This window comes from Pleuronectes platessa, chromosome 12 (assembly GCF_947347685.1).
Source record: "Pleuronectes platessa chromosome 12, fPlePla1.1, whole genome shotgun sequence".
In the NCBI taxonomy this organism is placed as follows: domain Eukaryota; kingdom Metazoa; phylum Chordata; class Actinopteri; order Pleuronectiformes; family Pleuronectidae; genus Pleuronectes; species Pleuronectes platessa.
In genome coordinates this window covers 13,879,970-13,898,992 of record NC_070637.1, presented here as the reverse complement: position 1 = coordinate 13,898,992, position 19,023 = coordinate 13,879,970, and the positions used below count along the sequence as shown (strand labels likewise).

At 41.2% G+C, this 19,023-nt stretch overlaps 3 protein-coding genes across 7 annotated transcripts; 2 read left to right on the top strand and 1 right to left on the bottom strand.

The window, feature by feature from the left end:
* Positions 1 to 1,464: 1,464 nt before the first annotated feature.
* On the top strand, positions 1,465 to 8,832 carry znf451 (zinc finger protein 451). 5 transcript variants are annotated; one of them, XM_053436767.1, is made up of 13 exons: positions 1,465 to 1,582; positions 2,460 to 2,568; positions 3,237 to 3,323; positions 3,418 to 3,531; positions 3,971 to 4,073; positions 4,246 to 4,396; positions 4,495 to 4,621; positions 4,736 to 4,895; positions 4,996 to 5,143; positions 5,248 to 6,725; positions 6,819 to 6,890; positions 7,300 to 7,365; positions 7,550 to 7,690. In XM_053436767.1, exons 2-13 carry the CDS (start codon positions 2,464 to 2,466, stop codon positions 7,588 to 7,590), a joined length of 2,652 nt encoding a protein of 883 aa, XP_053292742.1. In that variant the 5' UTR covers positions 1,465 to 1,582; positions 2,460 to 2,463; the 3' UTR covers positions 7,591 to 7,690. The 5 variants fall into 5 exon arrangements, with proteins under 5 accessions (XP_053292742.1, XP_053292745.1, XP_053292741.1 ...); XM_053436770.1 differs by lacking the exons at positions 1,465 to 1,582; positions 6,819 to 6,890 and adding exons at positions 2,007 to 2,152; positions 8,815 to 8,832 and having other exon boundaries at positions 7,550 to 7,603; XM_053436766.1 differs by lacking the exon at positions 1,465 to 1,582 and adding an exon at positions 2,007 to 2,152.
* A 91-nt stretch (positions 8,833 to 8,923) lies between these two features.
* bag2 (BCL2 associated athanogene 2) lies at positions 8,924 to 12,017 on the top strand. The gene is made up of 3 exons (XM_053436772.1): positions 8,924 to 9,182; positions 9,999 to 10,108; positions 11,002 to 12,017. Exons 1-3 carry the CDS (start codon positions 9,061 to 9,063, stop codon positions 11,394 to 11,396), a joined length of 627 nt encoding a protein of 208 aa, XP_053292747.1. The 5' UTR covers positions 8,924 to 9,060; the 3' UTR covers positions 11,397 to 12,017.
* A 454-nt stretch (positions 12,018 to 12,471) lies between these two features.
* On the bottom strand, positions 12,472 to 19,023 carry rab23 (RAB23, member RAS oncogene family). The gene is made up of 7 exons (XM_053436119.1): positions 18,586 to 19,023; positions 16,469 to 16,702; positions 16,103 to 16,188; positions 15,635 to 15,791; positions 15,463 to 15,545; positions 15,283 to 15,375; positions 12,472 to 15,199 (listed from the first exon to the last, which is right to left on the bottom strand). Exons 2-7 carry the CDS (start codon positions 16,621 to 16,623, stop codon positions 15,066 to 15,068), a joined length of 708 nt encoding a protein of 235 aa, XP_053292094.1. The 5' UTR covers positions 16,624 to 16,702; positions 18,586 to 19,023; the 3' UTR covers positions 12,472 to 15,065.

Genomic DNA, 19,023 nt, shown 5'->3' with positions numbered 1-19,023 from the left:
TAGCATGAGCTTTTACAGCCATATTGTTTGTGTGTAATGCAATAGATGTTTCTTTTTCCTATATATCAGAAACGTATCAGCCATTTTTGAAGTTTAATATTCAATAATACTATTAGGGAACAGAGAAGTTGTGAGTCGCCAGTGGGTGTTGGATGCAAATCCAGGTTATTGTCTTATCTGGTGAGTTTCGTTCATCAATACTTTTTTACATTAATGATAACATATGAATGATATTTACACATAAACACATTTTATAAGTTTATTATAATTAATTTTACATCTCAACATTTCCTTGTAGATATATATATATATATATATATATATATCGACTACTATATCGACTACATATATATATATGGTTGGGTGCTAGCTCAGCGAGCTTTTCCGTTCTTGTATTTATGGTTTAAAAATAATAATTTTCCTTCTGAGAAGTTCTGTTGTGGACCTTTGACTGATCCAGAGTCAGCAGCCCCAACAGCTGTGTGTTAAGATATATATATATATATGTAGTCGATGTACATGTATGGGCTACTCATACTTAATATAATACATCTAATACCGTGCATTAACAATACCGTGCATTAACACTATGTTCATAAACAGCAAGACGCCTGCACAGGGCTGCAAATAATGACAACACACAGTTCAAGAAGTCTAATCTGAGAGGCTTTGTATTGGGTGGAGCACATTACTCACAGGCGTTAATGTTGAAGACGTCAAGCTACAACATGTCCGCATAATCACAATGGTTTTCTGTACAAGCTTCATTAAAACATTTTTGAACTTACAGTTACTATACTCCAGGGTGGACACTCTAATGGCTGACCACACATTTTGGTCAGGAAATCTTTCCTTACCAAATCTTTCCAGCAAAAACACTGTGTAACTCCTCACGTCTGTCAAAATGTGATATCTCACAACCCTGAGCCTTATGGTGTCTGTCCAAACCAAAACTCTCTGCTTACTCCTGCAATAACTGTGAATTTGCACATCTTAAATTAATATTTCATTTTGTACGTCATATTCTTACTTACCTCATTACATTGTCTTTAAATGCAAAAAACGACTGCAACTTCACACGTCTCTTTTGTTCTTTGCTCAATGTGAAATCCCCTTGACATGCTGCTGTGATCATAACCCAAATTGTGATCAATAAAGTATCCATCTATTTATATATTTATCCATATATCCATCTACAAACATAATCTTTGTATACGGTGATATCTGTGTCACCCAATGTATGCATATAATAATGCTTGTTACTATGGAAACACTGATCTGTAACCCACATTTTTCAACTGCATCCGGTTTTCTACTCATCTGACTTGGAGAATTTACAGTGATAGTGGGCAAAAGGTTCGCACTTCAGCCCGAACAACTAAATCCAGACGGGCGGATAATATTATGACCTCCCTTTTCTGTCTCAATACCCAGTAACCCCTCCCTCGCGGAACGCTCCGCGCAGGGAAAGTAGCGCTCCATATACACATGACGTTACAGACCAGACTAGCTGCGCTTGTTTTGATTTGGGGGGTTGTCACTAAACTGCATCTGTTTTCAGGAGTCAGAGGGGAAACTGCAGGTAACGCGATGCTCAGCTTCATCCACATTGGGTTCGACCCATAGACTGTATATATAGGTTCGACCATATTAAGTAAACAGTCAAGCCAAGTCCAATTTAAACGTGTCGCACTCTGATGTTTGGCAACTCCCTAGATTTTCACTATTGCTAAAGTTGTTAAAAATACAACAACTGAGAGTTAAAACACAATTTCAGCTCCTGTGGATTTTCTCAGAGACACAATGTGATACTTGATGTCAATGTCAAGGGTTTTAAAGCAGCTAGAACCCGAGTTTCTTCCAGGGAGTATCGTTAAATCCACATTACAAACCAGGATGACCTGTGGGTTCTTCACTCTCCCTCCTCCACTTGTGTAGTTGTGCAGCAGCTTGGTGCTCAGTGCTGCTGTCACAGGTCAAAGGGCAGTACTGCAACAACACCGTCATTTAACAGGACCACAGTTGGCTGTAGTTTAGCCTCCACCCACACGAGGCGCTACTAAAGAGCGATGCAGGGTGGTACGCGACGAGGGAAACTATCCTCGCGCTGACTTTGGTTGAATTTTGTGGAACTGACGTGAATTTCTCCGGAGTAAGTTGTGTTTAGGTCATTGTGCATTGGGCCGATATGACGGGTAGAATAAAGGCCAGCTAACAGCATTCAAACCGTTTTATTTGCACAACCTCACGTAATGAATATGGACGCTGTGTTTGGTTGGGTGCTAGCTCAGCGAGCTTTTCCGTTCTTGTATTTATGGTTTAAAAATAATAATTTTCCTTCTGAGAAGTTCTGTTGTAGACTTTTGACTGATCCAGAGTCAGCATCCCCAACAGCTGTGTATGTTTACGTGTATCCCCTCTAGATGCAAACTTAAATTAGTTTGTTGTTTTTTTCACAGATAAATGTCTTCTCCCGTTCAAGCAGACGAAGATGAGGTGGAGGAGATGGATGAGATAGATGAGGTGGAGGAGGTGGAGGAGGTGGATGAGGTGGTTGAGTTTGTATCTGTGAGTTATGAGTACATTTATCTATTAATGAATGGTCTCTCAGTTTTCATAGATTATTACACTACAGGTTATTGCCATTCACACACACACACACACACACACACACACACACACACACACACACACACACACACACACACTGCATCTATGGGGCAGCTCAGAGATTAGTATCAACCGCTCTACCCCCTCAGCCACTAAAGTTCCCCTGATAAGATAAGCACTTGCTTATTCTCGGTCTCTGACGGGTTCACTATTTGTGCAAAATCATCTGGACAAGATACATTTTTTTATAGCACCTGAGATAAATGAAACATAGATATAACTGATAAGTTTAAAGCCTCTTTTGTTGTGGTTTTAAATTCTTCTGTATGAGCAAAAAATGATAAACAGCAAAGCATTAAAAAAATCGGTGGTTGATTAAGTGTTTCTGACACCTGTTTAGTCTGCTTACACAATTACAAACACATTATATCCATATAAATGTAATCTTTGTTGTAGTCTTTTTGTGGAAAATTATATTGATATAATTATTAATATTGTTTTATTAATCCACCCTGCCCGCCTTACACCCCCTCCCCGCTTTCTACATCGTACAGGGTTTACAGACTTTGATGAATGCTGGTTTGTTGTATAACACTAACTCACACAGTGTCTTACACTTGCTTCAGGAGGACCGGCAGAGACCTGTGCTGGAATGTATTGATCTGCTGAGTGATGATAGCGACGGTGAGGGATGTTCATCATTCACAGGAGCGGTGAGTGGCTGAATGGAACCGTTTTTATCAGGAAGTGTGAATACCTGTCTTTGGAGTTTTCTGCAAATGTTTGTTCGCTATCTCTCCGATACAGATTGAAGATAAGATCACCCGTCACAAGGCACGTGTTTCGTCTACACTGGACAAACTAGCACAGCAGGTGGCGCTGGAGAAAAAGGAACGGGTAGATAAAATCAGAGCATTCAAGGTAAGATCACTTTAGCATAAAATAAGCTTCTACCGTTAGTAGCTTGTCAGACTGTAATGAATTATTTATTTCTTTTTAATTTGGAGGTGTCTGAACTTGACCAGTCCAGTCTGTGGCTTCAGTGCTAACCCTAGATTATTCTTGTTTCTTTTTTTGTGTCAAGACTAAATGCCAATTAAAAAGCTAAGATGTAATTTTTGTGTTGTTATGTGGGTTCAATGAAAGCCATTTGCAATAGCAACAGTGCCACCCTGTGGACAAAATTTATAGTAACTGGTGAAACCCACTGTGCTTTGACGAACCGACATCTGTGTACTCACTTCATACAACATTATAGTCGCAGATCATTGAACACTGCTGGTTTCCGGGTGACTTTCCAATGAGTATAAAACATAGCATGTTGTCTGTTATCATTCATCTCTGGGCCTTTTTTTTGCAGGAGAAGCAGATCTCACAAAAAGTTCATGGACAGCAGGAGTTGGCTTTCCGTGCTGCTAATGGAGAAGCAAAGCACTGTGTAGACATGTGGTTAAAGATGCCAGGTAATGTGGATCAGTGAAACTGACATTGATACTTTTACCTCTCTAATATTCCGTGCTGCTGCGACGACTCACGTTCATCACATGGCTGTACTGGTTTTAATAGATCTGTTGCTGTTGTGTTATTTGACTGATTCTGTCCACCTGATAACACTGTACCTCCGGGTTTATTTAGGTGTCACTCCTGGATCGATCAGCTCTGGTTTTGGAAGAAGGCGCAGACCTCCTGCTTTCCCCGGAAATAGTTCAACTAGACACACTTGTCCAGTGATTAACTGTGGTCGTGTTTATGAAAACGCCTTACTGCTTAATGGGCACTTGAAAAGGTAATAATCGTCTGTTCATTTCAGCGCAGGTCAAATGCTTTGAACCAGGTGCCTGTGTCCGAATCGGCATAATTTGATTTTCAATATCTTGCGTGCAGGTTTGATCATTCCCCTTGTGATCCAGCTATCAATCTGAGGGGATGTCCATCTGAACTCTTTGCCTGTGTCGCCTGTGGTCAACACTTTCAGACCAAAGAAGCATGGAGAACACATCTAGAGACAAAGGTTTATACACTCTCTGCTCTGCGAATGTTTCTTATCCATTACATTTTAAAAGTCATAGTTTGCTATTCATTTACAGGAGTAAAATTTCAAGACTGCTCTCATTTTGAACTTTAGGTAAATTCATCTGCTGAAAATGCTCACAGCATCATTCAGACCTATCAGCGGATTGTGGGTTTCGCCTGCCCTGCCTGCTACCTCCTCTTCAACCTCAGAGACGAGTGCCTTCAGCACATGTCGACCAAAAACCACTTCACAGAGGCTCTTTCATTGAATGGTTTGTTGAAAAAGTTTAATCAAAACTACACATAATCAAATATCAGGAGGTATTTTATATTCAGGAGTATGTCTAACTTCTACTTTTGTCGTCTTGTTAGAATCAAGAGAAAAGCCGCTGCCGGTTCCGGTCCCACAGTTTGTTAAGAGCCGTCTCATTGCTTTGTGCAAGGATGTACGGTTCAATGTCCGCTGCTCTTTATGTCACAAAGTACTGATCTCGCATCAGGCAGCGCAAGCTCACTTTAAGTAAGTAAGAGGTTATTCTAACATGCAGTGTTTGGATAGAAGCCACTGATTCTGTGCATGTTGTGTTGGTCATTTTTATAAAACTTCCTTATTTTCTTTCTCAGTGTGTTCTGCAGACAGGGCTGTGCAGTTGCCAAAGCTGATAAAACAACAGTTCAGGTGATGAAACAGCTGCAGGTGCGAGGGCAGTGCTCCCTCTGCTGTCGAATCTTCCTCAGCCAAGATGACATCGAGCGCCACAAAGAGTCGACTCAGCACGATGTCGAGATCAACCAGACGATGGGCAATGCACTTCTGCAACACGCCAGGATGGCTAAAGGGGCATCGGGGGCCACGCAGTCCACTGGCCTTGAAACTCCAAAAAGAACACGCAAGAAGAATGACGGTGAATGTTTTCCAGCCAAACGCAAGCGACTCAGCCCAAGTGTGAATGGCTGCGCGAGCAGAAATCCGACAACGGCTTGGTTCTGCGAGTGTGGTCTGCAGTTCCTTGAGGAGGCTGCAGCCAGTAGGCACCTCATGGCTATAAACCAGATCTTCCATCAGTGTGGCGTCTGTGGCAAACACATGGGAGAGTCTCCAATTACCCGTTTGCACATGAGCCGGTTTCACGGGGGAGCTCACCTCTCCAACTTCTTCTTCTACTGCCGCAAGTGCAAAGTGGAAATGCCCCGGCACGAAGACATCCTGTCGCACGTGACAGAAGCTCACAGCGGACACACCTACGTCGCCGAACAAGAAGTGTCCGAGGACGCCGCCACAGTCATCGATGCCGAGCCGTCCACCAGCCGCGACGTTTCCATTCATTCATCCTCCAAGTCCTTCACAGTCCAGCAGACCACAGCGGAGCCATCGTCTTCAAAAGCAGAGCAGACCTGGATGTGCAGGATGTGCGAGGACGTCTTTGACTCGGAAGCGGCCGCGTACAAACACTGCCGGGACGCCAGCAGCCACAGCTTCCAGAGGTTCATCTGTGGACACTGTCCTCAGAAGTTCTTCAAGGAGTCCACCGTACGGAGACACTGTGCGAACGAGCACGACGGGCAGATCAAGAGCTCCCACTTCTGCGGCCTCTGCGACAGCATGCAGTTTGAAGTTGAGGGCGAGTTCTTGGAGCACTACAAGAGACTCCACAGTAAGGACTACTTCCTGATGGATGATGGAGACGTCATTCAGCCTGCTGTCGCCAAGAGCACCAGTCGGCCTACGTGCGCTTGCATGAGTTCCGAAAAGAGCAAAGAGGAAATGAAGGCTACGTATACACAGTGCATGAGGAATCTGGCCGCTGAGGGTAGATGCCAGTACGTCTGTGCTCCGTGTGAAGTAACTGTGCCTTCCTACGCACAGATGAAAACTCACGTCCACCTGAAACACACCGCCTTGCACCTGGACAAGACCTTTGATGTAGAATGCAAAGCGTGCCCAGAGAGTTTTGAGAGTGTGCAGAGTTTCCACAATCACTACCACTCCCGACACTGTGCACTGGATCCCTGCAACTCCAGGACCTCCGAGACAGACACCAAAGCAAAAGCTGGCACTGGCAATGTATTCAGTGCTGTGGGCATCGAAGCTGACGACAACGGTAAATCAGTTAACATCACATCTTTGACATTGAACCTCGGCTGTTTGTTTGCATGCTGCGTTTACTTGTGTGTTTTTATATTGTCGTGTGCAGAGAGTGAAGACGAGACAAGGGAGACGTTTTTGAACATCTCTCAAGACAACAAAGAGACTGAAGCAAATGAAAGTAGGCCATAAACTATGTAATTTATGCTGCATAGGAGCAAAAAGACAAGTAAGCAAAGGCAGTGTAGCTTTGTATTTTTTAAATGATATCACATTTCAGTGGTTCTGTTTTGAAATTTGTTTCCAAAACGTATGAAATATGTTAAACTATCGATTACATCAGTCCCCTTAGATTCAAGCTGAACCAAGCTGTACACACCCCAAATCTGAAAAGGCCCATGTCCCATCCTTCCAAAAAGTTTCATGGAAATCCGGTTTTGTAGTTTTTGCAGAATCCTACTGACAAAGGAATCAACCAACAAACCCATGGACAGGGCTGAAAACATAACCTGCTTTGTGTACTTAATAACATTTATCTATAAGCTTCTACTAATTGTTACATTTTCCTTTTATCGTTTACTCTGTTACAGATGATTCGGATGAGGAATTGAAGAATGCAATGTCCGTGAAAGAAGAAGCAGCAAGAGAGTCCACAGGTATGGAAAAGTATTGACTCAAGATAGTACCCCATTTCATATTGTTAATAGAGTGTGCATTAAAAGTCCAATGTAATGGGGAGAAAAACAATCTCACACTCATCAACATAAGATGTTCTCAGTATTGTTTTATTTGAACTTCTGTAACAAGATTTTGGTTATCTGTTTGTTTTTTTATATACAGAAATAGAAGAAGCTCTTAAGAGAAGTCTTCTGGAATTCTAATGACGGGAAAGCGGTCTGTGACACATTTCATCCATTATTGCATTGAAATGCTCTGTACAATGTCATTAAACTCAAAGTACATAAAATAAGCAGTAGTTGACATTTTTTCCCGTTTCTTCATTTGTAATTGCTAAATAATCGACATCAGAGAATTCCTCTGGAAACACAGAGTGCCCCCCTGATCCCACTGTCGTTGGCAGATCCCATGTAACCGTTGATTCATGCTCACTCCTGAGTGTCGACATGTGTGCTATATATGGCAATGATGACGCTGCAAGATGCCGTAGCTGACCTTGTGACCGCTGAGCGAAGAGCTGGTGTCTCCGGTTGCAATCTCTGTTTTCATCGCAGACATGAAATCCAGTGAATTGCATTTCCCAATCTATCTTGAAAGTGCTGTCCCACCGGTCGTCAACATTATGTGACGGAATTCTTCTAAAATCAACAGTTTTAAGAGGCACGTTATTTTCCTGTGATGATATCATTTGGAGCGCAGGTTACACGATACACAAAAATACATTTCATAACATCTATCTGGATGAAGCTAGGTGCTTGCTTGTTTACTTTCCATGCACATTCCCCTGCTCGTTTGATTAAAGTAAAACAAATATAATGAAGAAAACTGTGAAACATCTTAAAACAGTAGAGTGATTGTGGTCCAGTTGGTAAACGGAGATTGTAAATGGACTTGAGGAACAAATAATTAGTATCGAATCTCCCTGGTTGTAGAATTTGTCAGCTGCTGTCTAATTTCAACCTCTGGTGAGAAGAGGCAGTTCTCATGCAGCCAGTTGTGTAAAACATAAACAGAGCAGCAAGAGGGTAATTTGTTTAAGAACCTATAAAACACATGATCCGTGTGTTACTCCCAGTTCCGAGGAGGTTATGTTTTTATTGCCACTTGTCTGATTATAATGCAAAACTGATTTATTTCAAACTTGGTGGAAGGGTTAGGTTTGGAACAAGAACTTTGCTAAGGGGGTAGATTTCCCCTCACTTTCTTTAATGTTATGATATCTGGAGATTCTGGACATTTATCTAGAAATTATCCAGAGACCTTAATGAACTGTATAGAGGTAAAACCTACATCTCGATTAGAGCTGACGCAAGAATAACCTTCATTTAATAATGAGCACTGCAATGGAACCAAATGAAAAGACCCCGACTGCAAATAAAGAGTAATTTTTCATCTGGATATTAAATCACGTTGTAGTTCAGTCCAAGTGTTCGTTGGGGCCTTCTAGAGCTTCTTGGGACCTGAAGGGTCCTCGAACCAGACTTTGGGAACCTCCTCCTCTGCTCTGGACTGCTCGGGAAGCTTCTGAGAGGAGTCGCTGGAGGAAGCCACAGCCCATGTTAGGACATGTTGTCCCGGGGGCGCACTCACTGACCGTCAGCCGGACCGACAAGGAGCGTGTGACCGCGCACAGGAGACACCGATCATAAACATCAGATTATTAATTCACCGTCATGGCTCAGGCGAAGATTCACGCGAAGATGAACGAGCCTCCGTGCAACAAGTTCAGCAGGACGCTGTCCATGGCGGATCGCTCCGGGAGACTGCTGGAAAGTTTGGATCAGCTGGAAATGAGGTAGAGTGAAGCAACAGGCCGGAGCCATGTGCGTAATGTGCAGTCAGTGCCGGAGCTGTGTGCTGAAGCCTGGTCCACTGTTTTATAACTACAGCCAACCCGGCTATTTAGTTAGGAAATGTAATAATAACTTTTAAAAATAAGGCTGTCACACCTTTTATAAATGCTGCAGATCAAGTGTCATTAAAAGTGTTGCTGCACTGTGTGACAAAATAAGATTTGATTGTGTCCTCGCATGGAAAAACAGTGATTTCCTCCATCCACCCTCCCATTGTGTTAACCGTTGTCTTCACTGTGAGATCGTGATGATGTAAGTGGGTGTGTTCCTGTACTTGTATCTTTGTGAGGACCATTTTGAGCATAAACCCACAGAGTGAGGACATTTCGACCGGTCCTCACTTTTTCAACGGCATGTTTGAGGGTTGAGACTTGTCTTTGGAATTGTGTTTGGGGTAGAAATAAGTTTAGGTTAGATTTAGAGTTAGAATTAGGTTTAGATTAGAGTTAGGTTAGGGTGACGTTTAGAATTAGGTTTAGGTTAGAGTTAGGTTAGGGTTACGTTTAGAATTAGGTTTAGGTTAGAGTTAAAATTAGGTTAGGGTTAAAATTAGGTTAGGGTTAGGTTTAGAAATAGGTTTAGGTTAGATTTAGAGTTAGAATTACATTTAGGTTTAGATTAGAGTTAGGTTAGAGCTAGGCATTTAGTTTCGATGTTTTAGTTTGGGGTAAGGAGCTGGGGAATGCATTATGCCAATGAGTGTCCTCACTGAGATAGAAGTACAAACGTGTGTGTGTGTGTGTCTCTCTCTCTCTCAGGGTGGAGTCTTTACGTGAAGCAGCAGCAGCCATGGAGCAGGAAAGGGAGTGCATCCTGGAAATGCTCCAGTCCATACAGGGCAGTCAAGAAATGCACAACATCTGCGCCGGTGAGGCCCACAAGACTCTGACCACACATGAGTTTGTAACGCTGGCTTCACAGAGGGATAAATAACTACACAACTGTCTGAACAACATTGTATGTATTGTGTGTTTTAGCATATTTTCGCAGCCGCTGTGATATTGTGAACCAGTGAGGTTATGCTCTGAAAGCTTTGTAATAGTTGGGTGGTGGTGCTCGAGAATCTCAGGGGGTTTTAATAAGGATCAACATGAGGTTTTTGCTCCCCACCCAAAAGAAGATGGAAATTTAGCCTCACACAATAGACTTGATAACAAAAGACCCTGAAGTCCCAAAAGATGACCTAAACCAGCTTGTGCAACGCCCCCCCCCCCCCCCCCCGATAATCATACCGTCACATCAAATGAATAACGATGACTGTTATAAAGCATGATAAAGATGTTGCTTTTCATCATTCAATTTACAGCACGAACCAAAAGTAACTTGCCTCATCCCAATTTGACTAGCTAGTTGGTATAATCTGGCAAGTGTGACATCTAATTTATAACTTGAACTATATCTAGTGTAAGAAATAATAATTTATAAATAATCCATCAATATTGGAAAATAGAGTTTGACCTCAACTCACCAATGTTCAACCCAAAGTTACATTATGTTCCCTTGAGTGGAGCCTATACCAACATCCCAGGATGCAATAGGATAATTACATTGACCTGAGTTATATTGTCTTCAGATGACGGGAAGAAAATGGAGCACAAACATTGAAACACATTCATTGAGGACAACTACCTTATTGTGGGATGACACTGACAGTGCGGCCTCCTACAGTAGATTGCAAATATGTTCCACTTCTTATTACCAGTGTATTTTATTTATGTTGAGACACGCCATTGATTTTTTTTCACGGTTTATGTCTTCTAGGGGAGAAAGAAGAATTAAACTTAACCGCGAACCGTCTACTTGGCCGGACGCTGTCTGTGGAAATCTCCATTGGCACAATCAGAAACTCCCAGCAGGAGGACGCACTGCACAAGGCCACGACTATAATCGACGAAATAGTGAAAAAGCTGCTGGACAACATGGAGGACAGCCGCCAGCAGCTCCTGGCCCTGCATGCGGCCTGCGTGACCGAGGCGCCGCCCGTCCCCATTGACCAGAAGTTCCAGGCCATTGTGATCAGCTGTTCTCTGGAGGACCAGAAGAAGATCAAGCGGAGGCTGGAGACCCTGCTGAGGAACGTTGCCAATACTGAAAGGAACATCAAGATCATGGATCACCGAAAACTGGAGGACTCACAAGCCAATGGCGTTCAATAAGAACCAAAAACATACAAACACGTCCTACATACCACTAATCTGAACAAACTGTGATTCTACTTGTAGCAGAAACACCAGCCACTGGGTAGCAATTACAGCCAAGAATACAATCAATCACAACTCACTACTATATGAGAGTGATGTCTATGCATGATCAAGTTTCACTTCCACAGTCAATATGGATTTTATTTTTTTTACTGTGTGAACCCACTACACATTATGTGCACTTAGGCCAGAACAGCAGAGTGCTTCATTGAAGGTTTGTTCAGTCCAGTGCTGATTACCCACTGAATAATTCATAATGTGTCAGGAGATAGTCTACTGAGGATGATACTGCAGACTTAATAGCTTTATTACCAGGTTACACTTTGTGAGATTGGCACAGGAGTCTCCGAATAAAAGTGAAAGAGTATTCCTGATGAAATATGGTTGGTTAAATTGGTTAAGTATCTTGTTCCGTGTCACTCTCATACTTTAAAATCAGACACTTGCTGAAGGATGTTGGATATGCATGGAGCTTTTTGAGGAATACCTATCACATCATGCAGTGGATATTTGCACCAATGTGTCTTTTAATGTAAGATTGTGTCAGAAAAGTTAATAAAAGCAGAATGGGCACCAGATCAGTCTGTTTATCTGGATCCACTCCAAAGTGGCCCACGTCCCGTTCGTTCTTTCATGGAAATCTGTTCAGTAGCTGTTGCGTAATCCTGCTCACTAACAAACAGATGAACTCGTTAAACAAATGAAGTGAATGTCACATCCTATTTCTGGGACTGATGGGAACATGGCAGTTTTCAGGTTGTCAAGGTAACTATTCCACCTATGATAAAACACCTGTCTTCCGACTCAACTGTCCAGTCACATGCACGTTTCATACACACATTATAGCCCTGTTGGAAAGCTAGCACACCTTTCGTTGACTAATGAAGGTGAGCACCATCTTTTAGCAACAACATTTACACTTTACTATCTCACCTTGTTAAATCTGAACAAACGTAAAGACAATGTTTTGAGGTCAACTTTCATTGAAATTATACACTGGATGCCCTAGGAAAAGAACTAAAAGGTACAATTTCATTTATTTCTTTTATTTAAGTCAGATTACAATCAACTCCCCCCCCACACACACACACGTAACATCAGATGCACAATTCTGTGGCACGCTTCCAGGCTGTGATACATGTATACCTGTTAAAACAAACCAAAAGAGTCCAACAATGGCTTTTGTTGTTGTCAGATTGTAAGTAGCATTATCGATTTATATGAAACTGATTTGTAAAGTTGTGTGTGTGGAAAAAGTAGAGGAACAGTGAGACAGATTATTACAACACCTGAGTGACAGCACATAAGTATGGTTAGTTTTAACTTATGGTTCTTTAAGATTTCATACCATCTTAATAATAAAGTGCACTAAATCCATTCAGTCAAAAAGCAAATAAAGAAGGCAAATCATTAGAAGTAAGAGAAAACTGGAGAAGTGATTATTTACAGATTCGCTGCAGCTCTAAACAAACAGCGAGAGGAGGATTAAAATGGTCAGTGGGGGAGAATGTAAACACGGACAAGGCAATGTGGTTTTACAACCATGACTGAACATTCACTGATGTGGGAAAAAGGCTTGCATGCATTACTTATGCCACACTTTCTTTTCAAAAAGAACTCTTAACATATAACCAAACGAGAAAGGTTGAAATGGGACACAGTCTTAGTACCGATGGTATTTGAAGCAGCTGTTGAGATGCTCACATCAGACTAATAAGTGACAAATAATTCCTCTGAACTTCATTTGAAACTTCTAACACAGCTCCGAGATCAGTTACAAAAATTTCAAAAAGACAGGCATGCACATGTTAACCAACAAAGATGTCCTATGTATTCATATTCCATTTAAAATACTTTTAATAAAGACATTTCAATAATTTTTATAAAGAAAATTAAATAAGAATTTTTCTACATTGCCACATATTTCTTTGTGCTTTGTAAATTAGTATCTTTCAGATAATGATTATTGGAAAACCAGATTACTGAAAGGCAATAATTAACAGTTCACAGCTGTACAGGGGACTGAGTATGAGTTTGGGAGTATCCTGATTTAGTGAGACGGAAATGGATATCTTAGATTTTCAGGCCACCAAAGGCAGTCCAGCACGAACATCTCCTGCTCGTGGTTCTGGTAAATGCACCAACAGATGTTCCAATACCAGCATCGGAAATGTCCGTTATGACTTTCAAACTAGATAGTAAAATAAGTTGCATGACATTCATTCTCTATGCATTTGCTTTTCAAACGGTTTAACCTGAGCCAGGCCGTCAAACAACGATAGCAATCATCACTTCCATACAGGGTTGGAAGCATACAGCTGTTACACAAGTGGTTTTTTTACGTTTGTTATTTAATGCACCAGTATCGGATCAACACTTGGTATTGGATTATGTGCAAAGTCCAGGTATCGGAATCGTTAGTGGGAAGAGAAAAATGGTATCGGAACATCTCTGACACCATCAGAGAGCGAGGGTTCACATTCTGCTCAAGACACCTCAGTGTTCACGCCTCATTCTTTCTTCATCCAGCTCCTTCTCCCTTTCATCCCATTAAAAATGAGATGATAATAAAACGGTAATAACCGATAAGACACAACATGAGGCCAAACCAAAATATAAAATAAGACCTGTAACATGTTGGAAATGTTAGAAATGTAGTGACAGCGAAATATATAAATCCTGCATAAGAAAAGCTATACTATCACTAAAGAAAAGGTCAGTTAAATATGGAATATGTAAAATGCAAACAACTGAACTGAAACATAGAACCATAACAGATTGCAAATTGATGATTATGACCTCAAATAGCAGGAATCATGAATTCAACCCATCATTTAGGCTAAGTTGCCAAATCTTTAAATACGTGGATTGTAAGCAGACACACAGGACTGTTTTGTGACAATAATTATTGATATTTGGTTATACATAGGAGCACATTCTATTCATTTCATATTAAATCCAAGTCGTTGCAGTGTGAATGTTAAACTACAGCTCAGAAAATGGAACATTTTGGCACAACGTCAACACTGCAGTGAAAATATCACTCAACACTAATATGATTCGTACAAAAATACTTCTGCACATAGAATTAATTCTGGATTCCAGAGTGTTTTGTCCACAATAAACAGCATAGTCTGAGCCATAGTTTGTTGACAGTTAGAAAAATATGGTACAAAATAATCTGTTTATCCTCTACGATGCATGCAAACATATTGTACGCTTCAAATGTCAAACACATGAATGGGCGATCAGGAGCAAGAGTGCAACATTTGCTGTTATGTATTTTGATGAGAGGCGTGTATATCGAGTTATATATTTAAAAAAACAAAACAAAAACAATCAGTCACAGACATATCTCTGTTTTTTTAGGGGATTTCAGCTGTACTTATTACCCAGTGTACAAATATCAACCGGTTTTCTGTGCAGACCATTGGTGGATATCCAAGGTTTAGCCAAAAGAAATTCAGCAATGATTGAGGGGATTCAGATTAAACATCAGATTGATAAAGTAGTGTAGAGCAGTACTTCCCGGTCTGTATGGGCTTTGGTCTCTTAATGAATACAACAATGTCCAATCCAGTCTGAGACACAAATAGTCGGGCGCTAAAATTGAAACGATTCTATCTAGAGTAGGCTGCAGCTTCCAAAAGGATTTTTACTCTTCTTGGTCCGTTGTTTGTTAGGTCGCAAAGTGATGACTTCTCTACCGTTGCTGGAGTTCTGGTTGCTGACATTACTACTTGTGGTATTAAAAACACCTTTGGGAAAATAACAATTTATGAGTAATGTCACCTTGCAATATAAAACCTTAAATTGCAACATAAAAGATGACATTTCTTACCTATTTTATTGCTTGTTGAATGGACCACATCTGTCTCCTCTGCTGTCTGCTGCTTGAGTCTTTGGAGATACTTTTCAGCTAAGTATTTAAAAACTAAATGGAAAGGAAAAGAAGTGTGTCAGTAACATTCAGAATGTTTCACTTGCAAAAAAACAGTTGTCCACATTTTCAGTAACCCACCCTCGTTAACGTTAAGGTCCTCTTTTACTGAAGCTCGATAAAATCTCAGTTTGAGTCTTTTTGCCAAACCTTCTGCCTCCTCACTATAATTCAAGCAAAGAAATCACATTTCATTAATTCAATATCCTTGTCCTTTATTTTTCATTGAATCTTTTGCAGAAAAACGACCTACCTATTTATAAAAGTCTCTTCTAGGAGGTCGATTTTGTTCTGCACTAGAACTGTGGGAATGTCTCCAACCTCTGCTTCCACTTTCTCCCTCCAGCTGTCGATAGCCTGAAAAGACTCCCTGTCGGTGGTAGAGAAAACCAGCACACATGCTTGTGCACCTGGAATATGGGGCAATAAGACAGCAATTCAATTTCAAGTTTACTCCTTGATTTTTTTAAATATCTATCTCTAATATATGATACCTAATCCACCTTCCGTGAGGATGTAAAAACAGTGTTGACGTGACAACAGACCCATTAGAGATTTACTTCATTGTTCTCAGTGCTATGTGTGTGTGTTTTGTTTTGGTTGAATGCCGTGCAACCAGTGAAATAAAATCTGTGACTTAACCTGAGCACAGTGAGCAGTAAGTGAGGTCAGGGACCCAAAGCGGCAGCGTTACAGTTTGTCAGAGTGGTGGGGGTCTTACCACGATAATAGGCCTTGGTGATGGCATCAAACTCCTCCTGCCCAGCAGTGTCCCAAAGCATTAGGCGGACTTCTTCATCATTGACACTAAAATAATGAGCAGGTAAAGAGGGAAAAGTATCTGATAACGTGTAGTTAGGAAAACAATCTGCTACCCAGCACAGAACAGTGGTTTATTCTGTAATATTTATGTACGTCTGCAAGCCCTGTAGTTCAGAGTAACTAACATATTATCTTCCTGTTTCCTCATTAATGTAAGCTTATGGGATGCTAATTACTGTCAATTAAAAAATCATAATTTTGCAGTAGAATGTCAAATTTTTAACAATCTTAGGGAGAAAAAAACCCACTATAACAAGTTGCTTACTCGATCTGTCTTTCCAGAAAGTCCACTCCGATTGTCTTCTTGTAGTCCTTGGTGAAGATGCCTTTGCAGTAACGTTGGATCATACTGGATTTGCCAACGGCTCCGTTGCCAACCACGACCACTTTGATGGCCACTTCCATGTCCTCCTCCAACATGGTGGCGACGTCTGGCTGGTTCTCTCAGTTCCACTCTGCCCGGGTAGTTTTAATGATGCCAAGCGGACACATATACCACCTGACAGTGTAAAACATTGATTAATTTGAGCCACAACTTTAGATATTAACCACCAAAAACAGGCTATGACTAAATAAGTTATATAAAAGGTGGTAGGGGAAGGTAGTACTTTTCCTTCAAACTTACTTATTCTCCAGTGCATCCCAAAATGTAACACCTTTAAATAACAGATTACTGGGGCTGCAACAAGAGTTTATTGATTCATTTTATATTTCAACTATTATGATGTCTTTATGTCAAAAAAAGCATAAGATTTCAAATAACTGAAGTGTAAATAAATTGCTTCTTCTGTTTGGCCAACAGTAAAAAGTATTTAATTAGAATTCTTCATAATGACAAGAAGTTTATAATGGAGAAGTAACACTGCAAAAGATGGCCTTATATACACACAATGACTGTGATTTTTCTTCAAACTATTACTTTGTGTGCTCAATCTGAACACAGCGTTGTTAATTTTACAGGGAGTGACTGTGCAATGTGTTTATTCTTCCATTAGCACGGCGAGTGCCAGACTCCACATAGCAACTGGCCCGTCTACAGTGACATGTGTGGAGCTGCTGAGTGTGACGCTAAACAAAATATTGTGTGAAAGCTGTTCCCAGTGGACAGTGGCAACCTACTGTGTGAGTATGTTCCAACAGCCAGTCTGGATTTGAGTCACAATATTTATTGCAGCAGAAGACATTATTCATTAACCACCACTAAGCTGCATGATGTGAGATTGTTAGACCATGCAGGCAAAAATATAAAGTATGATCCTATATTATTATACAATCAATCCAATCTAATATTATTTGTATTGCCCATACTCAAGAATCACAATTAGCCTCAATGGGCATAGCGTGTGGCATTCTCGGCCCTTAACCTTCGACTAGAGTGAGTAAAAACTGCACAAAAAAACTTTTAACAGGAGAAAAAGAAATATAAAAACCTCAGAGAGTCAGAGGTTAGGGATCCCTCTCCCAGGACGGACAGAGGTGCAATAGATACCGTGTATAACGGAGAACTTCAATAAAATAACAACCTTCATGAGAAATTACAGTGTCTAACATAAATAAGAAAGTCTATCAATGTTTCAAGTATTTATACAAAAGAAAATATCTGACAGAGATGAAAGGGAGGAGTAATGACAAGTGTAATGATAGTGGTATTGCCAGTAATATTCAATAATAATACTGTATATCTAAACAACCTGGTTGTAATAGTTATTCCCGATCAGCTGCCACAATGATCCACGATGTGGCTGCAATTACATTATCTTATATATATATATATATATATATTCATACATTTTCAGTTTACAGGAGAATAAATACTTTAAATCTAGATTTCCCTTAGACAGATCATTTCTGCGTCACTCTTGTTGAGTGAAGACCGAGGCCCCTTTTCGTTATTTCGACTTCTTAACTCCCAGTTATACATCTGCAGTTCCTTCATATCTCAATCAAATCATATATATTAATTACAGAAGAGAGAATCTGAACTATAACACTGTCTTTTATATCTTATTAATATGTTTATGTAAATGAACACATTCTGTAGATGATAATACATCTGAGTCCTTCCTGGGACACTGTTAAGCCAATGAATTAGGGCACAAGGAGAATGTAACTATTCCACGATACCATGAGAGGAACTCCTTTCTACATAGGATGGATGATGGTCAACCTATGGCAGTATTTCCAAATTCTAAGAGTGGAATTAAGTGTTAGCAAACTTTTCATTGTGCTTTTGAAGCCCACACCAGCCTCGCCTTGGTAAAGTCTTGACCTGTTGAACAGCAGCTTGCAGCGCCGTGCAGCTGCTGGTGCAGCCCCGCTGAACCTGATGGAGGAACCGGGGGATCGAGGCTAGCTTACCCCACACAGCGAGCGGGTTCTTACCTGTAAAATCAAGTTGAGACTCCTCCGGGTGTCTTTCAGCATCAGACGAGCTAACCAGCCGGCTAACCCGCAATCACATATCCCCAGCCGCCCCCTGCTCGTCTCTGTGGCGAGAGGAGACGCCGGTGCCTCCCTCAGCTAAGGTTACCTAGCTAAGGGTTAGCCACGTCTTCTCCCAGAGTACAGAACCTTCTGCTACAACTGCTAACGAGATCTAGCTAATGTCTGCACAGAGCTCGGCTTCTCCGCGTCCACACGACACATACAGTTTGGTTAACGACGACGAGCGAGTCACCTCGGGGACGTTTACGGGAGAGAATTCACTTCTGAGTCCGCTGTCTGTCTCCGAGCCTGCGTATGAGCTAACTAGGCTGAGAGCGGAGCGGAGCTAGCCTGGTGACTGGCTAGCGTCGGAGCTCGCGAATGCTTGTTGCTTAG

Bases quoted from the DNA above. Each gene is read 5' to 3' on its own strand.
- rab23 (XM_053436119.1), bottom strand. From the start codon at position 16,623: ATGTTGGAGGAGGACATGGAAGTGGCCATCAAAGTGGTCGTGGTTGGC. The intron at 15,376-15,462 runs GTGGGTTACTGA...CTTTCCATTTAG, and splicing joins GGACCTTAACGTTAACGAGG to TTTTTAAATACTTAGCTGAA. The intron at 15,200-15,282 runs GTAAGAAATGTC...ATTTTCCCAAAG, and splicing joins TTCAACAAGCAATAAAATAG to GTGTTTTTAATACCACAAGT.
- bag2 (XM_053436772.1), top strand. From the start codon at position 9,061: ATGGCTCAGGCGAAGATTCACGCGAAGATGAACGAGCCTCCGTGCAAC. The intron at 9,183-9,998 runs GTAGAGTGAAGC...TCTCTCTCTCAG, and splicing joins TTGGATCAGCTGGAAATGAG to GGTGGAGTCTTTACGTGAAG. The intron at 10,109-11,001 runs GTGAGGCCCACA...TATGTCTTCTAG, and splicing joins AATGCACAACATCTGCGCCG to GGGAGAAAGAAGAATTAAAC.
- znf451 (XM_053436767.1), top strand. From the start codon at position 2,464: ATGTCTTCTCCCGTTCAAGCAGACGAAGATGAGGTGGAGGAGATGGAT. The intron at 4,074-4,245 runs GTAATGTGGATC...GGGTTTATTTAG, and splicing joins CATGTGGTTAAAGATGCCAG to GTGTCACTCCTGGATCGATC. The intron at 4,397-4,494 runs GTAATAATCGTC...TCTTGCGTGCAG, and splicing joins CTTAATGGGCACTTGAAAAG to GTTTGATCATTCCCCTTGTG.